Here is a 20,939-nt window from a genome sequence, read left to right as displayed (position 1 = left end):
GGATTTGGAGGTTTTCATTTTCCTTCCGATACTTTCCTGCCCTACTGTGTCTCTATGGCCATTACTGACTGATAGTTGCTGGAAAGTATCTTGGATCCAGAACACACACACACACACACACACACACACACACACACACACTTATTGCCCCATATTTAAGATGGGGCACTTATAGTCTCCCTCCTCGATAGGAAAGAACCATTGACCCAGCACATATCACTCTTCTTCTCTGTTCTGTCTGTTTTCGAAGACTTCATTTTGGTCACCTCAAATCTAAGGGGATTTCTTTCTGTGGTTAAGTGCCATTATAACATCCGTCAGGGTCACCTCCCAACAATGAAATTTAGATACTCCATAACAATAATTACAAATCCTCGGCTCTTTTTGACCAGGTCGGGAATTCTCTCTGATTGTAACAGTTATAGAATTAATCTAGAGGAGGGCCAGTTGATTACTTCGCGTTAAGTCCTGCTTTTATCATACTTCTTTTTTTTTCTCGTGACTGTAGTAGTTAAGGGCATTTTGTTGTTCATTCGTCTTATTTTGCATCAGAAAGCATTAGATTCCAAGCTTATCTTTTCCCAGTATTTGCACAAATATCGCCTGATGATGCCCAAGAGCTGTGTATTTTTCACTTCTCTCAAATGATAACTTGAAACTGACATTGCAAAAGGCGGACGGCTGTGCTAATGGAATAAGCGTTAACTTCGACTCTTGGAGAGTAAAGGAACACCGAATTAGGAGCGGGATTTAAATCCTTGACAAGAGAGAGGATGAAAATCACTGAACAGCGTAATCCGATAATCTAATTTTCACACTGAATGTGGGCATATGAGGCGTGTCTCTTTGATACACTTTGCCAACCCTGAAAGTAGCAGCATGACAGCTTGATACGAGTTATCGGACTCTCGGGAAGTCGTATTACCATGGTGCCTAGAAGTAGCATGACCATGTAATGTGCATGATCAGACCGCCTGAAAGTAGCATGACCTCACAAAACATATTAGCAGACCACCTGATAGTGGAATAACTCCTTGACACGGATTGTTAGACTGTCTGGGAGAGGCATGCCCGAAAGTGGTATGTCCGCATGATACGCCTTATATGTACTTGCCCACCTACAAATTGCATGATTGCCTGAAAGTGGTGCGACCTCCTGATAAGCGTTATCAGACTGCTGGAAAGGAGGATGACTCCTTATCATGAGCCGAGTATCTACACCCTCCCAGGAACCTTCGCCTTAGGACGAAATAGCTTCTTGTTGTTTGTCTATTAAAATAATTTATGACTTTGACCGTTAGAAGAACGCCATTAATCTTAAGCTTTATTTTAGTAAAGAATTTAGTGTTTTTGTTAATACTTACAAAGCTTATATTTATATATATCCAATGTAGCACGAAGGAGCATGTTATTGAGAATATCCTTAAATCCACGCTAGAAAGGTAAATGAAACAGGGACTTAGAGCAAGTACTTTCGTAGTATATTCTACATTTTCAAGTTCACAATGAATATAATAGAAGTTGACAGTCCTTTATACACAAATTCAGAAAGAGGTGGCGGGGTTACAGTTTGTTTATTTGGGAGGCTTGTTCTTTAAGCAAAAGAGATAAGGAAAGAGGATCAAGGTATAATCCAGGATGGAGGTTTAAATTTCTTGTTGACGTGGCTTCAATGAAAATGGACTCCAACAGATTCCTTTTGTGGTGATCTTTGACCCTGCAGGGTATCGAGGAATTATCCCAGTTAATACCATGGCCTGTCTTAAGCCAATTACCCACAATGCCATTATTTGTTAAAACTCTTGATATGGCATATTTGTGCTGAGAGCATCTTCCTTTTAGTTCTTTTGAAGTTTGCTGAATATAAATCTTATTACATTCTCTACGAAGAATACTATATACAATTTTGTTTGAATTTGGTGGGCTATTCTTAATTAGTTTACTTCTCAAAATATTATTATATTTAAATACTAAGTTAATATCAGTAGGTTTTAAAATGGTTACAGCAGGAATGAAATAAGGATGAAATGGTAAACAGAGAATATTCTTACATTCTTTGTTAATACTGACTGGATTGCAATACATCTTTTTTGCTTTATTTTTACAAAGCTCCAAAGATATGGAGGGTAACATAATTGAATCTCCTATTTTATCAATAATCTTAAACGCATCTTCTAAAAATTCCGGACTACAAATTCTAAGAGCTCTGAGATACATACTGGAAAACATTGACATCTTAAATTGTTTAGCATGATTAGAGTAATAAATTAATATATGACAAGCTATTCGTGGGTTTCCTATATACTTTAAAACTAACATTGGAGTTATTTCTAATAACTAAGGCATCCAAAAATGTTATACATATTTTCTTCATATTCTATTGTGAATTTTATGGATGGTACAAGAATATTAATTGTATGCAGGAAATCAGGAATATTTACATATCTAACCCGAAACACCCTAGATAATGAATTTCTTGAAATAAGTCTAGATTCACAAAATTCCATCCAAATATTTGACAAGAGTGGCGAAGGAGGGATACCCATGGCCATACTAAATATCTGTTCATAAAAATGATCAATGAATGTGAATTTACAATTTTTTATACAAAGGGATACCAAATTAGTGATGACATTAGTAGGTAATTCTTGGCTATAGGAGTCCAAATGTTGTGATAAGATACTGAAGTCATCAATAGGAACTTGAGTGAATAATGATGTTACATCAAAACTAGTTAATTTGTCAGTACTGGATAAACCAATATGGGAGAGTCTAGCACAGAAATCAACAGAGTTTTGGAAATGGGAATTTGAAATAGTACCCTGGATAGTTGATAGTAATTTAACTAGATATTTAGAAAGTTTATAGCTAAAAGAACCAGTTGAACTGATAATGGGACGAAATATAGAAATCTTTTTTATTGGTCTTGATTAATCCGTACATGTAAGGTAAAGATATCTGGGTCGTCAATTTCTCTTTTATTGAACTTAATTCCTTTGTTATAGTTTTTAATTTTAGAATTGAAACTTTTTATGACATATGGTGATGGGTCTTTTGTAACTACTTAAGTTAAATAATAATTTTTCCATTTTTTTGCCTATCACTAAAGCTGCCAAATCCAATTGTTTTGAAGTGTAAATGCAGCTTTTTATAGAAACCAATTGTGTATATAATCATTTAATAAGCTTTGTTTTTTAACTTGGTGATTAGGGTTAAATTGTATTGTAGATATTTTGTCCGTTTTACATGTAAACATTATTCAGTCTATTTTGGATTGTTACTGCTGTAATTTGTTTGTTTGTATATTTTTTTGTTTTCAGTTTCTTGAACCTCGTCGCCTTGTACTACTAGTATGGTACTCATCATTGGTTCTCTGGTCTTGGAGTAATGACCAACTATAAGCCGTTACAGTAATGGTCAACTTAAGTTGTAGTGCCTAGTGTTAAGTGATTTTAAAGCTTTAAGTTGGTTTAAAGTGTTTAGTGATATCAACTTGAACTTTATATAAAATTTTTAATAAAGTGTTACGTGAGTAACAGTATCTGTGTCTTTTCTACATCTCATCCCTGTGGCTTTGAAGAAAACGACAGCTATATTAGTTCAAGAAAATCTCGTGATTGAAAATGAAGGAATCTAGCGAAGTTGCTGTGTCTTTAGTCAGTGAAGATTGTCTCGAAGTGATACAAGAGCAAATAAAAACTTGAAAAATGCACAAACTGCTGCTCTGTCTACTGTGACCAAAAGGAGAAATGAGATCTTTAGACTAATGGATAATTGTGATAATCTTCATCTGGTGAAGTTAGAAATGATTATTTTGTGCACATTACGTGATAAATATGATGAATGTTTTCAGTAATATGAGAATCATTTAACAGATTCCAGTGAACGAAACACAGTAAATAAGAGGTATTCAGAAAATACAGTATCTATTGATCGTTTCATTACAGAAATTAATAATTGGGTCATGGAAAGTGAATTGCAATTGACTGAAGACCTTGATAGAAAAAGTCTTTGCTCCTCATCCACTAGCAGGACCAAGTCCAGCAGAACTAGTGTAAGTTCTGCTCGCCTCAAAGAGAAAGCTAGACTGGCAGAATTGATGGCTCAACATGCTATGAGAGAAAAAACAAAAGTGGTTGAAGAGCAAGAAATCAGACTTAAGCAGGAGAGGGAAGAGCAAGAATTTAGATTTAGAAAAAAGATAGAGAAATTAGAATTAGAAAAAAAAATTGCTATGTCTCAAGCAAGAGAAAGAGTTTATGTTGAAGCTGACAATATCTCGGATATCGTGCCAAAAGATACTCCTTCCCAGTTGAATCCAAATGTAGACCCGTTCCAACCACAACCTTCGGATATAACAGCAGATACTCCTCAGTTGAAAGTGAACGTTCCCTGTAGTTCTAGCCATTGTCGGTTCCCTTAGCCAAATCTTGATATGCAACTACAGTCCCAACAAGAGATGCTCCTGAAGACACAGCAACACATGACTGAAGCAATGTTGCTTCCAAGCATAGAAGTACCAAAATATAAAGGTGATCCTATTGAGTTTGCCACTTTCATGATGGCATTTGATGCCAGAATTGCCCCAAATGCTTCGGGTGATGCTGACAAACTGTACTACTTGGATCAGCAACTTGAAGGGGAAGCCAAAGACTTGATAGGTGGATGCTTGTATATGAGTTCTTCAGAAGGATATACTTCAGCTAGGAGTTTGCTCATTCAAGAGTATGGCGATCCCTACAAGGTGTCAATGACATATATTAAGAAACTTATTTCTTGGTCTGCACCTGAAACACGAAGATCGTCATGGCTTGTATGCATTTGCTTTATTCCTTATTAAGTGCAGACTTGTCACACATGGAAGTACTAAATCATCTTCCTAACCTTCAAACAGTTGTTAAAAAACTTCTGATATACCTTCAGAACCAGTGGTGTAGCCTGGCTGGAGATTTGAGGGAAGAAAAGGGAGGAGTTGATTTTGCAGATTTGGTTGAATTTATTTATAAAAAGGCAAAGGCAGCAAATGACCCAACATTCAGCAAGTTTGCTCTTCAAAATAATTATTCAAAGCCTGAAAACAACTCTGGTAGCTTCAAACTCAGATACTGTCAACAAAAGAATAGAAGTTCAAGCTTTGCTACCCAAGCAGAACTGAATCCAGAAAATAGAAAGACATCAATAGTGTCTGAGAAAGAGAAATCATGTCCAATGTGCAAGAAAAACCATGATCTTGATGACTGTTGGAATTTTGCTAAGAAGACCTCTGAAGAAAAAATAGATTTCCTTAAGGAGAGAAGGTTGTGTTTTGGATGCTTTGGTCTCAACCATACCTCTAAAGGATGTATGAGAATGACGCGATGTAAGACATGCTATGCTGTAAGAGGCATCCCACATCATTGCATATCGAAGGATTCAGGCTACATAAAGAGAATGATAGCTCATCTAGAAAAGTAGCAAGTGAAATTATTGTTAGCACATGTACTACCAATCATGTCAGTGAAGTAAATACAATATTACAGGCTATTCTCCTAATAATAGTATATCAGAAAGGAAACAAAGTAGTTTTGGACACTTATGCCTTTTTTGATAATGGCAGCACTGGTTGTTTCATCACAGAGAGTTTAAGAGAGCAGATAGGTGTATCTGGAACAGAGACATGTTTAAAGCTCCAAACCATGCATGGAGTAAATATTGTGATTACTTTGGCAGTTAATAATTTACGTGTTACAGACATGGAAGGAAACAACACTATCGATCTGCCAAAAACCTTTACTCGTCAAGATATTCCAGTGAGTCATCGACAGATACCAAAACCAGAATTGCTCAAAAAGGTAGCCGGTCTGAGGAATATTGCTGATCTACTTCCTGATTATAGAGCAGATCTGGAGATTGGTTTGTTGAGTGGCAGTAATTGCCCTAAAGCACTGCAACCATTAGAAGTGCTTCCAGCCAAGGGTCAAGATTCCTTTGCAGTTCTTTACCACCATGGATGGACTGTTAGTGGCCCTCTACATTTTAAATACTCTTCAGAGAAGAACAGTATTTCATGTCACCATGTCTTTCTTCAGGAAGTTGAAAGGGTAAAGGAGTGTATTCATCCTGCAGCTGTGGTACATATGTTTGAAAGAGACTTTAGTGAGAAAGATGTTGGTAGAATTCCTGATGAGAAGGGTCTGTCACAAGAAGATCAACAGTTCCTCAAAGAAGTGGCAGAAAACATTCAGTTTACTAATGGACACTACCAGCTTCCCCTACCATTTAGAACCAATAAAGTTAACTTGGTAAACAATAGAGAACAGGCAGTGAAACGAGCTCAATGGCATAGAAGAAAAATGAAACTAAACCCAAAGTTCCATGAAGATTATGTGGAATTTGTTGAGAAATTGGTGTCTGAAGGATATGCTTATAAAGTTCTGGAGGATCAGTCGTATGATGAACAGCCTGTATGGTATCTACCTCACCACGGTGTCTACCATCCAAAAAAGCCAAATAATATTAAAAGTCTTTGACTGTAGTGCCAAATACCAAGGTAGTTCCCTTAATGACAAGTTGATGCAAGGTCCTGATATGACTAATTCCCTGGTTGGAGTGCTCATCAGATTTCGTCTAGAAAGGGTGGCCTTGATGGGTGACATAGAATCTATGTTTTACCAAGTTCAGGTACCAAAAGTTCAACATAAATACCTTAGATTCTTATGGTGGCCTGGTGGTGAACTTGAAAGCAAACTTACAGAATATCGAATGGGTGTTCACATCTTTGGGGCAGTATCATCACCCAGCATCGCCAATTACGCTTTGAGGGCAGCAGCTGACCATGCAAGGGATAAGTATGGTCCAGATGTAGAACACACCATTAAAACCAATTTTTGTGTGGATGACTTGAAGTCTGTACCTTCAGAAGAGCAGGCATTAAGACTTGTGAAAGACGTTATGGCAGCATTGAAGGAAAGAGGTTTTTGGCTGACAAAGTTTGTGAGTAACAGCAAGCTGGTGTTGAAATCAATCCCGCAAGAGGACCGTTCAAAAGATCTTCAAATATGTGGACTATGATGAACTTCATGCAGAAAGAGCTCTTGGTCTTCAGTGGAATATTGAAAATGACTACTTTACTTTCTCTGCAAGCTTGGACCCAAAACCACCTACAAGGAGAGGCATTTTGTCAACAGTATGTTCCCTCTATGATCCTCTTGATTTTGTGGCTCCTTTTCTTTTGCCAGCTAAGAGAGTTCTTCTCGAAGTTTGTTAGGATAGCAGCTTGGGATGGGATGATGTTATTCCCGAAAAATACCAGAAGCCCTGGAGAAGGTGGCTTGATGATTTACCAATCCTGCATAACTTAAAGATTCCAAGATGTGTCAAACCAAAGGAATTTGGTACAGTGACTTCCACACAGCTGCACATGTTTTCAGATGCTAGTAATGAAGGCTATGGTGCTACAGCATACATAAGACTTTTCAATAACAGTGGGAGGATTTGTACAGCTCTCGCACAACACATTTTGAAAGAGCTGCAGATTACAGTGGACCAGACATTCTATCACACAGATTGTACAACAGTTCTTCACTGTATTTTTAGTGATAGACAGAGGTTTCCTATATTTGTTGCAAATAGAGTGAAAGTAATTAAGGATTTCTCTGAAAATACACAGTGGAGATATGTTCAGAGTAAAGAGAATCCTGCTGATATTGCATCAAGAGGTTTCACAAGTCAGCAAATGCTGAACAGTAACATTTGGTTTGATGGCCCATATTTTCATAGAGGACCAGAGGAGCTGTGGAAAAATTATATGCCTCAAGATGTAGTTGAATTGGAATGGTCTACAACTTTTGCAGTGCATCCAGAAGAGGAGGGAAATGTTGATAAGTTTCTTAAGTATTATTCTTCATGGCATGGGTTGAGGAAGGCTGTTGCTGTGTATCACTGTTTTTTTTCATACTGAAATCTAAGAGACAAACTAGACTTAATGGTTCAATTACAGCAGATTAATTAGATGCTGCTGGAAAAGCAGTCATCAGATATATCAAGAAGAAAACATTTAGTTAGAAAGTGACACTCTTACAAAAGGGCGAAAGGTCAAGGGGCCGAGGACTTTGTAGTAGCAGTAGCATTTATAAACTAGATCCCTTCATTGATCCTCAAGACAGGCTTCTTCGCGTTATTGGACGGCTCTTTAAAGCAGAAATTTCAGCTGACGAGAAACATCCAATGATATTACCTAGAAAGAGTCATATTACCACTTTGATTATTCGTTACACACATGAAAAATTAGCCGTCCTTTGACCACAGTCAGTGACAGCCCAGATGACTTACAACTACACAGTCCAGCACAGCTTCTCAGTTTCTCACACAGAAATCAAGTGTTGTGATGCCACCACTTGGTGTTTTTCAGAAAGGAGATATGTATCTGAGACAGAGGTGGCGATATGTTCAATTCTTGGCTAACTTATTCTGGACTCGATGGCGAAGAGAATATTTATCAACATTACAAGAGAGACAGAAGTGGAACAAAGAAAAGTGGCACCTTCAAGTTGGTGATATTGTCCATGTAAAAAATGATAATAAATTAAGGAGTAACTGGATGATGGGTCGTGTTATCAGCACTGTAAAAGACAGAACCAGTTTTGTACGAAGTGTAGTTTTAAAGACAAACATACGAGCTCCATCGACCCATTCAAAAGCTTGTTCTTCTCCTTGCAGTAGAGGAACAATGATTATAATAGTTATTTTTATTAGGATCAAAGGATTTGAGAGTATATTACATTTATTATAGATGTTATTTATATCACCTGCATTTATAGATATGATTGATTTTGATAAACCAATAATTTGTTTATAGGGCCGAGAATGTAAATGCAGCTTTTTCTAGAAACCAATCGTGTATATAATCATTTAATAAGCTTTGTTCTTCAACTTGGTGATTAGGGTTAAATTGTATTGTAGATATTTTGTCCGTTTTACATGTAAACATTGTTCAGTCTATTTTGGATTGTTACTGCTGTAATTTGTTTGTTTGTATATTTTGTTGTTTTCAGTTTCTTGAACCTCGTCGCCTTGTACTACTAGTATGGTACTCATCATTGGTTCTCTGGTCTTGGAGTAATGACCACCTATAAGCCGTTACAGTAATGGTCAACTTAAGTTGTAGTGCCTAGTGTTAAGTGATTTTAAAGCTTTAAATTGGTTTAAAGTGTTCTGTGATATCAACTTGAACTTTATATCAAATTTTTAATAAAGTGTTACGTGAGTAACAGTATCTGTGTCTTTCCTACATCTCATACCTGTGGCTTTGAAGAACACGGCAGCTACATGTAGTAATGGATAAAATTAGTTGTGGAAAATGAGAAATTTATTATCTAACTCAAGTACTTCCAAAAAGCTACGGAAAGACCCATTAGCTGATGTCATAAAAAGTTTCAGTTCTAAAATAAAAACTATGCTAAAGGAATTCAGTTCAATAAGAGAGAAAATGGGCAATCTTACGAATTCATTAAGGGTAAAAATTAGTACTATCGTTAATTATATTTCATGATAGATAAGTTAACTTCTGGCTCCTCTTCACAGGGCCTTATGTAACAGGAGAAGAATAACACTAAGGGTTGCATAGAAGAATTTGTCTTTATGTTGATTGCTAAAACGAGTGAAGTTAATGGCTGCAACTCCATGCATTTCTCCTACATTAAAGATATGCTAGTATATTCATCTGGAGAGCCGATGGAACATTAGATATTTCTATTCAACTTGACTACTGCGTCTGTTTGGGTAAGATATTGTAACTCAATTTTCGACCTGTTCCCTTCGACCGATGGACTTGAAATTTTGCATGGCTACTCAATCCCGGTGACAGTACACCTTTTCATGATCAGTAGGCTAGCAGTGACCTCTGGTGACCCTGCAGTGACCTCTCCCAGTATCTCAGGATTTGCATGAAAATCTTCCGATTAGTCATACCTCCTTTGACTCGATAGAATGAGTTAATAAATGTACGGACTTTTTTAACCTTCTTTGGCTCGACAGGATATCACGTTCAATTTCGTTAGCTACCATCATAAATCGGTTACAACTTGTCAAAAATTAACCAGTATAAAATGAAAAAAACTAAACAAGCTTTTATTTAAATGCACTAAAAAGTAAAAAATAATTTTACATCTTGTAACATATCCTCCCATGCTTGGCGACCACGCTTTTATTTTTGTAGACATGATTAACTGTAAGAAAATCCTGTCTCAAAAAAATGATTTTCTACTATTTAGTGCACTTTAATGAAAGCTTCTTTAAAATATTCTAATTTTCTTATTTAATTTCTATTCTTCGTCTGTAAAGGTTGATTCATCAAGAAAGGATGCCAAGTAAAAGGAGGAAAATAACATTCGTTTTAATCTCATAGCTGTCGGCTTTATGAAGCATTTTCTAGTTATAATTACTCAAGACCTAAAGAAATGATGGATTATGTCGTATTTGTTTAATTTTGACATTCCTGGTATACTTCTGTAAGTCTCTGCGCTCGGATCTAAGCTGAGTAAACCCTTTGATATGGATTGATTTTCTTTTTACAGGCATGCCTTGTACTTTCCTGAAGCACTTCATATCTTCGTTTATAGAGGGTTTTTTTTTTCACAGACTTCCCTTGTGCTTTTCGTTTATAGAAGATTTTTTTTTCACAGACATGCCTTGTAATTATCGTTTATAGAAGGTTTTTTCATAGACATGCCTTGTACGTTTCGTTTATAGAAGTTTTTTTTCACAGGGATGCCTTCTACTTTTCATTTATAGAAGTTTTTTTTCAGAGACATGCCTTGTACGCTTCGTTTATAGAAGGTTTAGACCACTGGAGAATAATGAAATGGTTTTATACCTTCCAAACCAAACTACTATGAAATTCAGGGCCTCTGTAACACGGTTTTTTGGATTTTGCGCCTTATCAAAGCATCGGATGTAGCTGAAAGTTGACATATGTATATTTTACAACTACACACAAATTTTGTCAGCATTATCAATAACCTAAACCCGATAGTTTTAATCTTTATAGAGTAAAAATGCTCTAGCCGACGCCATGGCCAATGATTGCGAGCCAAGAGTCGAAAAACATTCATTACGTAAGCAAGGTAAACATCGTTTTACGAAATGTTGCCCCGCCCATCCACTAGACAGAAACCCATTCACCTTATTCCATCGGCTCTGAAACCCATAGTAGTCAAGAATGGCTAATAGGATTTGGAATTGTCCCCGTGGTTGCAAAACTGCATTTGTCTTACGACTTGCAACTTTATACAGTCAAGAGAAAGCCCGTGGCCATACTTACTATAGCCTGAATAAGTAATTATTCAGTTTCTAGTTTAAATCCAATGTTTATGGTCCGATTTGTATTTAGCGTAACGTGATTGTAATAGTTGTAATGTCATTCAGGATTTTGAACATTTCCATTAACTATTCACTATGCCACCAAGAGAGAGAGAAAGAGAGAGATTGTATGTAAACAGTCTTTATATAACTATTTTTGTTAAATAAGATTTTTATCCAAAGTAAATGCAAGCTTATATGTGCTAAAATCTCCAGCAAACCAACGGATCATCCGATATAATTTTTTTTTTCTTCTTTAGTCTGTACGACCATGTTGGATATAAGACTTTATGAATGGCGGAACGATACATAGATGTGGGTGGGGTATCTGTGCTAGCGTAGTAATACTACTGTAGCAGTAGTGCCGCAAAATTAGAAATAGCAGCAATATACATGAATTAAACGTTTAGGCCAACTGCTGGGATCCTTGAGGATCATTTAGCACTTCTTACAACTACTCAAGAAATGATAGCCTTCAGTGTTATCCTGAATTATAACGAGGCCAAAGTGGGTGGGGCCTCATGAAGTCATCGTTCTGACGATAATTATTGGTGAAGGTTTAAAGCCAAATACGGTACCGGCTATATTTTTTTTTTTCATTTAGTAAATAGGTAGATAGCCGATAAATAAAAATTGCTTGACATTGGATACAGCAGTTATCAAATCAAGCTTGTCTACCATGTCTTTGAAAATTACCAACTATTCCCTTTCATATTGTCAATCTGATTGTGACCTATAAAGTAGATTATAATTTCTTAGGACACTTATTTTGGGAGTTAGACTAATAATCGAAGTGTTTTTGTATTTATTAACATATTTTGTAGGTTTGTTCATTATGACAATTATCAGTGGAGAGGATTCAGAGTTCATAAAGGTGTACTGATTTACTTGTATTTAAATTCTTGTCATTGTTGCCAGAGGTATAGCCTTCGTTACGTATAGCCAATCATCCATCGAGATAGAGGGAAGAAATGATGTCATAAGTTACGTAACGAGTGCGTTCAAAACCTTTTCTCTGAGTAAGTTGGCCCGTCTTCAAAAAAAGTCACTTTTACATTATAAGTACCAAATCTATTCAACCTACGTAATGCAGAATGCAGTCAAAATTTATGTGTAGATATAATGTGTATTCTGAATAAGCGTTATATCTATGAAATGCATAGATAAAAAGTTATTGCCAAAAAACCGTGTTACAGAAGCTCTGAATCTCAATGTAATAATATAGGGACTTCTATAATGAAAATAGTAATGGCATTATGCACCAGGATTTAAAAAATAAAATTAAAATAGCATTGCTATATGAAACTCTCAGCCACGACCTATGAAAATTTCAACCGGCCGTGGTGGCCTGTGTTGTTGCGTTGCCAGACTCACGATCATGGCTAAATTTAACCTTAAATAAAATAAAAAGTACGGGGGCTAGAGGGCTGCTATTTGTTAAGTTTGACGACTGGAGGGTGGATGATCAAGATACTAATTTGCAGCCCTCTAGCCTCAGTAGTTTGTAAGATCTGAGGGCGGAAAGAAAAGTCATCTCAATAGTTTTCTTTTACAAAAAAAAAAAAAAATTAGAAAGGCTCTATTATTTCTCTGCGCAAATATTACCTGCGCAAGATCACAGTCATAACATTTTATGAATGTCGAAGGGAGAAATGTTTGCTTCGATGATCATTCATGGGTCATTTTGATAGGAGTTGCTGAATTATGTTTATTGCTCTGAAGAGAAAGGGTGACACGTGTCCCAGAATTAGAACTTATCAGTAATGATGAGTCACATGTCAGATTAATTAAATGATTAAGATTGACTAAATCTCTTCAGTTGTCTTAACTTCTTTGCCTCTTAAAAGAGTGGGACCAATGCAGCCTCTCATGAATCAGTTCAGGCGATTCCTTACTAAATATGCATAATAACATTCTCAGACTGCTTCACTATGAAGGAAGAAAAGTCATTCATTTAGAGTTGAAACCAATTTGCCTTCTTCAAGACAGTTCTATATCAAAGCCAGGTAAAATAGAGAGAGAGAGAGAGAGAGAGAGAGAGAGAGAGAGAGAGAGAGAGAGAGAGAGAGAGAGAGTATTAGTTTGTAAAAAACTAGGACATGATTACAGCGAGTTTGTCAACAAAAAATCTATGCCAAATGGTTCACATGACCTGATGAAATCAAATGTATAAAAGCGATTTGAACCCTAATTCAAAAAGCAATTGAATTATAGCGGATCGTCATTGCTAACCTATATAAAGAGGAAAAAATACAAAGGACCTATATAAATTTTTTCAGTTAACAAACGGCAACAATTTTCAGTCCATGATTAATGCAAACAAATATACTTTGGTCAAGGAAGAATGTGGAAATTCTGATGAAAGACGTTTTTGAGTAGCACTGATTGGTTAAAATCATAGTCTTTGATTGAAAAGTATTAGGTTAATTATATGCTAACTTTGTCTGAACAAGTTTTTTTTTATTTTATTTTATAGTGAGGCATTTTCATGAAAGAAAAAAATCGTTTGGATGGCTGTGCGATCATTTCCTTTCCTGATATAGTATCAAAGTTGGAATACTCCTGAACGTGATGTAAATTTTTTTCCAACTAAAGTAGTTCCAACCTAATGGAATAATTTGAAACCACGATCCTCCAAAAAGCTTTGAACCCAATTTGATAAAAATTTCTAATTGCGTGCCTACCCTATCAATTTGCTGACTGACTGCCTGTCTGCCTCTGAAGGTTATTAGCTCGAGGTGTGATTTGGCTTGCAAGTTTAATCAGCAGTTTCATAACCCATCGACGTCATGTCAAAACGAGGCTTCATCGACCACTGTAATTAAGAGGATACTCTCTCTCTCTCTCTCTCTCTCTCTCTCTCTCTCTCTCTCTCTCTCTCTCTTCTCAAACTGACGTATATACAGAAACCAACATAAGTACATAAATATGACAGGGTATTGTCACTCTGTGTATCGTTGTTTGCCATTAGAAAACATTTACTCTCGTCGACGACTCTTGCTGACAAAATGAAATATCTGTTATATTGCTTTTGAGATCATCACTATGAGAAGCGAAAGCAGTCATTTATAGAACATAATCAAGTCAAAATATAAGTTAAACATAACGTGCAACTGGAATTTATTCAAATTCTCATTTAGATGGAATAAATGAACTGGAAACAGCATTCACAGATTTGAAAATAATCTTGATCAATCGGATACTCAAACCATATAAAACAGAGACGAAGATATGTATATATGAACGCTGGCATGCTTACATGCATCTACTCCTCAAACCTGAGACAGTTTATGGTTTGGTAAAGTATTGCAGGTACTACTTCCCTAGAAATGCATCGCGGATATGAAGGGTAGAGATATGGGGTAGAAATACCATGCATTTTTCAATACTGTACCATTCATATTTTTTCTTTCATTAGTAGAATTGCATCATGTTATATTTGCATAGCTCTTATTTTTGAATATATTTATACATACATACATATATATATATATAATATATATATATATATATATATATATATATATATATATATATATATATATATTGATGACTTACATCGAAATTTTGTATTTGAAATATTGAAATACAAGGGGCTCTGAAGTCTAAAAATAGATATCAATCTTTAAATATAAAAGTCAATAATGTAAGAACTGCCTGTGTCCTGACGAATATAATTGTATAATATAAGACTTACTAACCAAGTTGTCCTATGTGTATGTTTATATATATATATATATATATATATATATATATATATATATATATATATATAAACATACACATAGGACAATTTGGTTAATAAGTTTTACATTATACAATTATACTCGGTATAATTGTATAATCACGGTAATGTGATATGACCCATACATACATACATATATATATATATATATATATATATATATATATATATATATATATATATATATATATATATATATATATGTATGTATGGGTCATATCACATTACCGTGATTCATATACACACATCGAGCTACAAATGTCCTTTAATTTCTAATTCGCTTTACATCGGAATTTTTTAGTCGATAAGAAATTTGTCGCCTCACCGGCCGAACCATTGAACCCAACAAATTCAAGACGCACAGTGAAGCCTTAAACCACACCGCCACCGCAAGAGAGTATAAGTTTATGCCGCCTCTCAACTACAGATATCTGTCGCTCTCAGGTGTTCGTTGTTATTGGAGTCGGCATCAACCCACCACGACCTCGGTAACATTGTAGTACTTTTGTCCGCACGTAGCCATTATAGGAGTCATATCACATTTCTGTGATTCATATACATACATCGAGCTACAAATGTCCTTTAATATCTAATTCGCTCCATCTCGGAATTAATATATTTTCATATATGTTAACCGAAGGGGAATTTTTTAGTCGAGGTATAGCGAATTAGATATTAAAGGAGACAGGATACGATGCTGTGCAGATAAATATCTTTATGTGGGAGACAGGTTTCCTCAACAAAAACTAGATTATTTATAAAAAGGCTATGTAAGAATTATTTATATATTTCAACAGATATGTTTATATACATATATATTTTAGATATTTTTATATTAAATTCATTTTAAACATTTCTTTTTGTTTTCTACGTAAATGTATTACGGTGTTAATAACCCGAGATGTTGTGACGCCAGTTCTTTGATACAATCAAGCAATAAATCAATCCTATATTCATCCTCTCTGGTAGGTTTAATATACTTAAAAATTCTTCGAATTACGAAAGGTAAAGATTACATGTGAAAAAAATATCATAAGATAAAACCAAAATAATTAAATTAAACCGGAATACAAAAAGTTAGGACAAATCCCTTTTAAAGAAAAGCTTAAAACAATTATATACGTAACTGCGATATTACGATTTTAGTAGTGCGGAAAAAAGTAAACCTTTTGCGACATTATAATAATAAAGAGATTATCGCTATTTGAGGTTAATGAAATTTCGAAGATCACGTGCATTTGAATAATAATCCTATGTAAGGCTTTTTAAAGAATAGAATAGCAACCAGGCATGATGCGACCTCCAGCTTACCCAGGACAGCTTACCCAGGACTCGTGCAAGATTTTAACCTGGCACATTAGTTGCAAACATTATATTCCTAACTTAACGTGAAGTGGTCTTCGTAATTAATACTCATACTTAGTACTACTTACACTAACAACAAGGATCAAATAAAATAGGACACAAATGAAGCACGTTCTTATATTCTCAGTTATAAGTGGAAACACAAAATAATCGAACAGAAACATAGCCTGAATTCAGTGCATCGAATAAATTAAAAGGTGCTAAAATCTACAGTCAAATGGAACCTTGTTTCAACAAAGAAAATTAAATTAATTATGCTACATTATATTAGAAATAATTTTTCTGTGCTGTTTTTCACATTTTCATTCTAATAAATAAATCATAAATATCTTATCCCAAAAGTTCCTGTATAGGCCTTTCCTACGCCATCCCCCCCAACAAGAACAAGTAGTTTGTAGGCTTACTACCCGAGTAAGCGGAAATGATAGATAGAACTAAACAAGGCTTTATTATACCTACATATTCGAGCAGAAATTCACTTTGCTTATAAAAGTGTCATTAAGAATTTTCTGCTGGCGCATACTGATGAAACGAAGGAGTGAAAACTGTAAGTGACGAGGCAGGAGGATGAAAAGAGAAAATTATGAACAGGCTTAAAGTTGATAGACAGGGAAGTCAAAAAGGCAGTCTAATGGAAAAGGGGAATATGTTTTTTTTTTTTTATCACTCTCTCTCTCTCTCTCTCTCTCTCTCTCTCTCTCTCTCTCTCTCTCTCTTTGACTCTGTATCAGCATTTCCTTCCTTCATCTTACTAATGATAAAAATTATAATTTTTATCTCATTACTCATTATCAACATTTTCTTTCCTAACTTCACCACTTATTTCTCTCTCCCTTTCGTTATCTGAGTAAACAGTTAGTTTTATGCTGCCCCATTCTGGGTTTGCTTCATCCTTCGTAGCCACTATATATATATATATATCATATGATATAATATATATATATGTATATATATTAATAAAATATATATATATATATATATATATATATATATATTCTATTATCATATCTATATATATATATATATATATATATATATAATATAGATATATATTATATATATATATATATACATATATATATGTGTGTGTATATAATATATATATATATATATATATATATATATATATATATATATATATATATATATATATATATTAAGTATTCAATTGACAACTGATCCTTCATCAAAGTAATGATGCAATACTAGATCATATTAATTTTTCCAAACTCATATCGTTATCTATATCATGTTGCCCAATCAGTGAAGAAATCTCTCCGCACCGTTTTTTATTTCTTTTTATTTTTTATTTTTTTTAGCGACTATGAAGACGGGATTACCGTTCGGACTTTTGCATTCTTTGAATACGACCTGAATCTATTACACAATTTTACATTTAATTGATGTTACATGCACATAACACAACCCAAAAGTAAATCTGGAAACGGCAAGAATAAAACAAATGAGACGGAGGGACAATTAGAAGACAGTTGAGAAGTCGTCCATCTCGCACGACTTCCCCCCACTCTCTCTCTAACGCGCTCTCTCTCTCTCGTCTTAGTCTGAGGAAAGTAGTTTTATCTTTGAAATTTGGATGATTTATTTATTTATACAATTTTGAGTCCCCTTTTTGTTACTGTGGAGTATAATGCAACATTTCTTTGTCTAAGTTCCTCGTTGGACAAGTGGTTTACGCGCTCGCCTACTAGTTCAGTAGTACCGAGTTCGATTCCCCGTTCTGGCAGCGTGGAGTCAGGGATTTATTTTAATTTCTTTATATATGTGGTTTGGATCCCACAATGAGCTGTAGGTCCCGTTAATAGCTAACCAATTGGTTCCTAGCCAAGTAGAAAATCTAATCCTTCGGGCCAGCCCTAGGAGAGCTGTTAATCAGCTAAGTGGTCTGGTTAAACTAAGATATACTTATCTTAGTTCTTTGTCTAAAGGAATGATTATTACTTTCTTTGGCAAAGAGAGTATTTAGTATGTACTGCTGGGCTTAAATTACAAATCAAAATAATCATACCTTTTTTCCTTAATATATAACTAAATGCTTGTTGTTAGTTGTAGCAAGAAAGAAAACAGTGCACACAATTGTATTTAAAGAAAAAAGAAATAAAAGTGCAATTCAAAAGCAACATGAGGACAATGGAAGTCCGTGCAGTTAATGCCGAGGTTCTTAAACCTCAGAATGACGAGTAACTGTTATGGTTGTCAAATCGACGCAGTGAAGTCATGAAGACAAATGAATAGCCATCAAATTTAGTTATCCTGAAACCATGAGTCCAAAACTAGACTTTATTCACTTCCAGGGGCTATGCTGGCTTAAGACCACCTTACACCATGCCAACCCATTTCCTTCAGTAGGCTGAACTTTCAATAAGAATGATTATAGTTGTCATTTAAGAAGTAAAAAAAATATTGTAGGGGAGAATACATATCCATAATGATCTCAGTCATCAAGAAGATAATTATATCGTGGGATGTATAGAAAAGGAGTCATATTTACTCGTGCGATGATTTAACAAAACCATTACTTGGTGATAACAGAATTACGGTCGTCACGACGTGTGGGACGGAAAGGAAGTGCCAAGCCATAGTTCATAACATTAATAGCAGGTAAGAGCGTCGCTGAAGAAAGTAGAAAAAATATCGCGGAAACCTGAGAATGAATTTATAGCATTGGCCAAACAACTGCTCAGAAAACAGAACAAATAAATGTAATGATATCTTTGGGGAGATCAAGTAAGGTCACCTGTCTGAAATATGCTATGCTGCTGATAACGGTTGGAGGGGAAATTTGAAGTAACTTTGACACCATTATTTCTGCAATGCAACGATTAAAAATGCCTCAGAAGAATTTCGAGATTAGCCCATAACCATTCTCATGTATTTTAGTAAAGCCATCACCAGGTTCTTAGAATATTCCAGGTCTTTTTAAAATCCTAATTTGAAAAATTTGCTTCAGAAATGTTTCATTGACAAAAGGCCGATCGAAGCTAATTTCAGATATGGTGACACGTAACCCGACAAGAGAGAGGAGGTATTGTAACTAAACAGCCTCTTTGTTGAAGAGAACTTCCGCCAACCAACTGTCCACTTTCAGTATTTCTGCCGCTTCCTTGAAGGTGAACTATGGCTCTATTTTAAGATAACCCGTAAGAGAGACATTCGTAGAGTAGAAGTAGAGTAGAGTAGGACTGAAGGCGCTGTCAGTCCATCTGGACTGAGCTCCTTATCAAAGCCGTAGAAACCACCTCATAGTCACTAATAAACACCATAAGTAAAGAAGGGAAGATTGTGGCGAGTCTCTAAACATAGAATCACATGGAAGTGAAACTTAAAACTAAATTGACTGACTTCCATTGACCATAATTACTGTTGTAAAACAGTTAGTGTTCTTCCTCGTTATTTTTGTTCTCCAGCCTCGTGGATGTATACATTTTTAAACATCATCACCAACCATAACTTCTCAAAACAGCAGTAATGTACTTTGTATATTTCCACTATCGACAGGACACTCCTAGCAGGCACCATTATCATGACTTAGACTAATCCGATTTCACCTATAACCAGAAATGGTATTCATTTATAGCATGGCAAATGTAAATACTAATGAACACATTACCATTGTCAGTTTTAAATGAAACTATACATAAATGAATGGCCACTGCCACAAAATATGAATGTATTTTATACTGAAATTTCAGTCATTCCTGGACGCATGTTCGCGGCATCGCAACCATCCTAGAAAAACCGTGACGCCATATCTTAAAAACTAACTATAGAATCTTCTTGAAAATAATCTCATTATGTTTTCCACACCCAAATTACAGCGTTAGCTCATTGGATTAACCTAGGGGCATGGCAAAAAAAAAACAAAAAAAAACTGGTGGTTCAATACTAGGTATACATCTCGGGAATTCCCTCCCCGGACAATAAACTATTAGTTTTTCACTATCTCTGATCATGTAGCCTCACCACATCGACTCATTTCGCAACCACATAGAGACTCATGCGACCTTTCCTCCGTGTGTTCTGTCACACTTATTCCTCTTTCTCTTAATCGTGATCCCGTCCTTCAGAGTTGAATGGCATCTTGCGCCGTCATTACAGAACCGTCTCTTCGATGCATTCATTAGGTTTGTTAGGTCATTTCTCCTCAGGAATATATCTTTGAAGTCTTTTACAGATCAGGACTTTGCGTCAAGTGGGTGGTCTTTTTGTTAATCACTTTCATTCAAGTTGAACGCTTATAAACCACCGTCGTAAATCATTCATAACATCTTTTAGAGTTTCTCTTGTAAAGCATTTCGGAGGCATTTTACTGGTTGTCACGGAGAAACAATAAGATACGTTGTTCATAAGGATGAACAACGTCTCTTGATGCCATACATTATTGTTCCACATTCAGCGAGTGTGGAAAATCTTGCTGACTTCTACAGTAAGTTACACCACTAATAAGGAAATCACCAAGGGAAGCGCAGTTCTT

At 35.4% G+C, this 20,939-nt stretch overlaps 1 protein-coding gene across 1 annotated transcript; it reads left to right on the top strand.

Moving 5' to 3' along the window:
* Nucleotides 1-6,567: 6,567 nt before the first annotated feature.
* On the top strand, nt 6,568-7,050 carry LOC135195384 (uncharacterized). Its single transcript, XM_064221640.1, has one exon. It carries the CDS (start codon nt 6,568-6,570, stop codon nt 7,048-7,050), a length of 483 nt encoding a protein of 160 aa, XP_064077710.1.
* The last annotated feature ends 13,889 nt before the right edge of the window (nt 7,051-20,939 follow it).

Source organism: Macrobrachium nipponense, chromosome 16 (genome assembly GCF_015104395.2).
Source record: "Macrobrachium nipponense isolate FS-2020 chromosome 16, ASM1510439v2, whole genome shotgun sequence".
In the NCBI taxonomy this organism is placed as follows: domain Eukaryota; kingdom Metazoa; phylum Arthropoda; class Malacostraca; order Decapoda; family Palaemonidae; genus Macrobrachium; species Macrobrachium nipponense.
The sequence above is the reverse complement of the archived record's forward strand: the minus strand, read 5'-3'. Positions and strand labels throughout refer to the sequence as shown.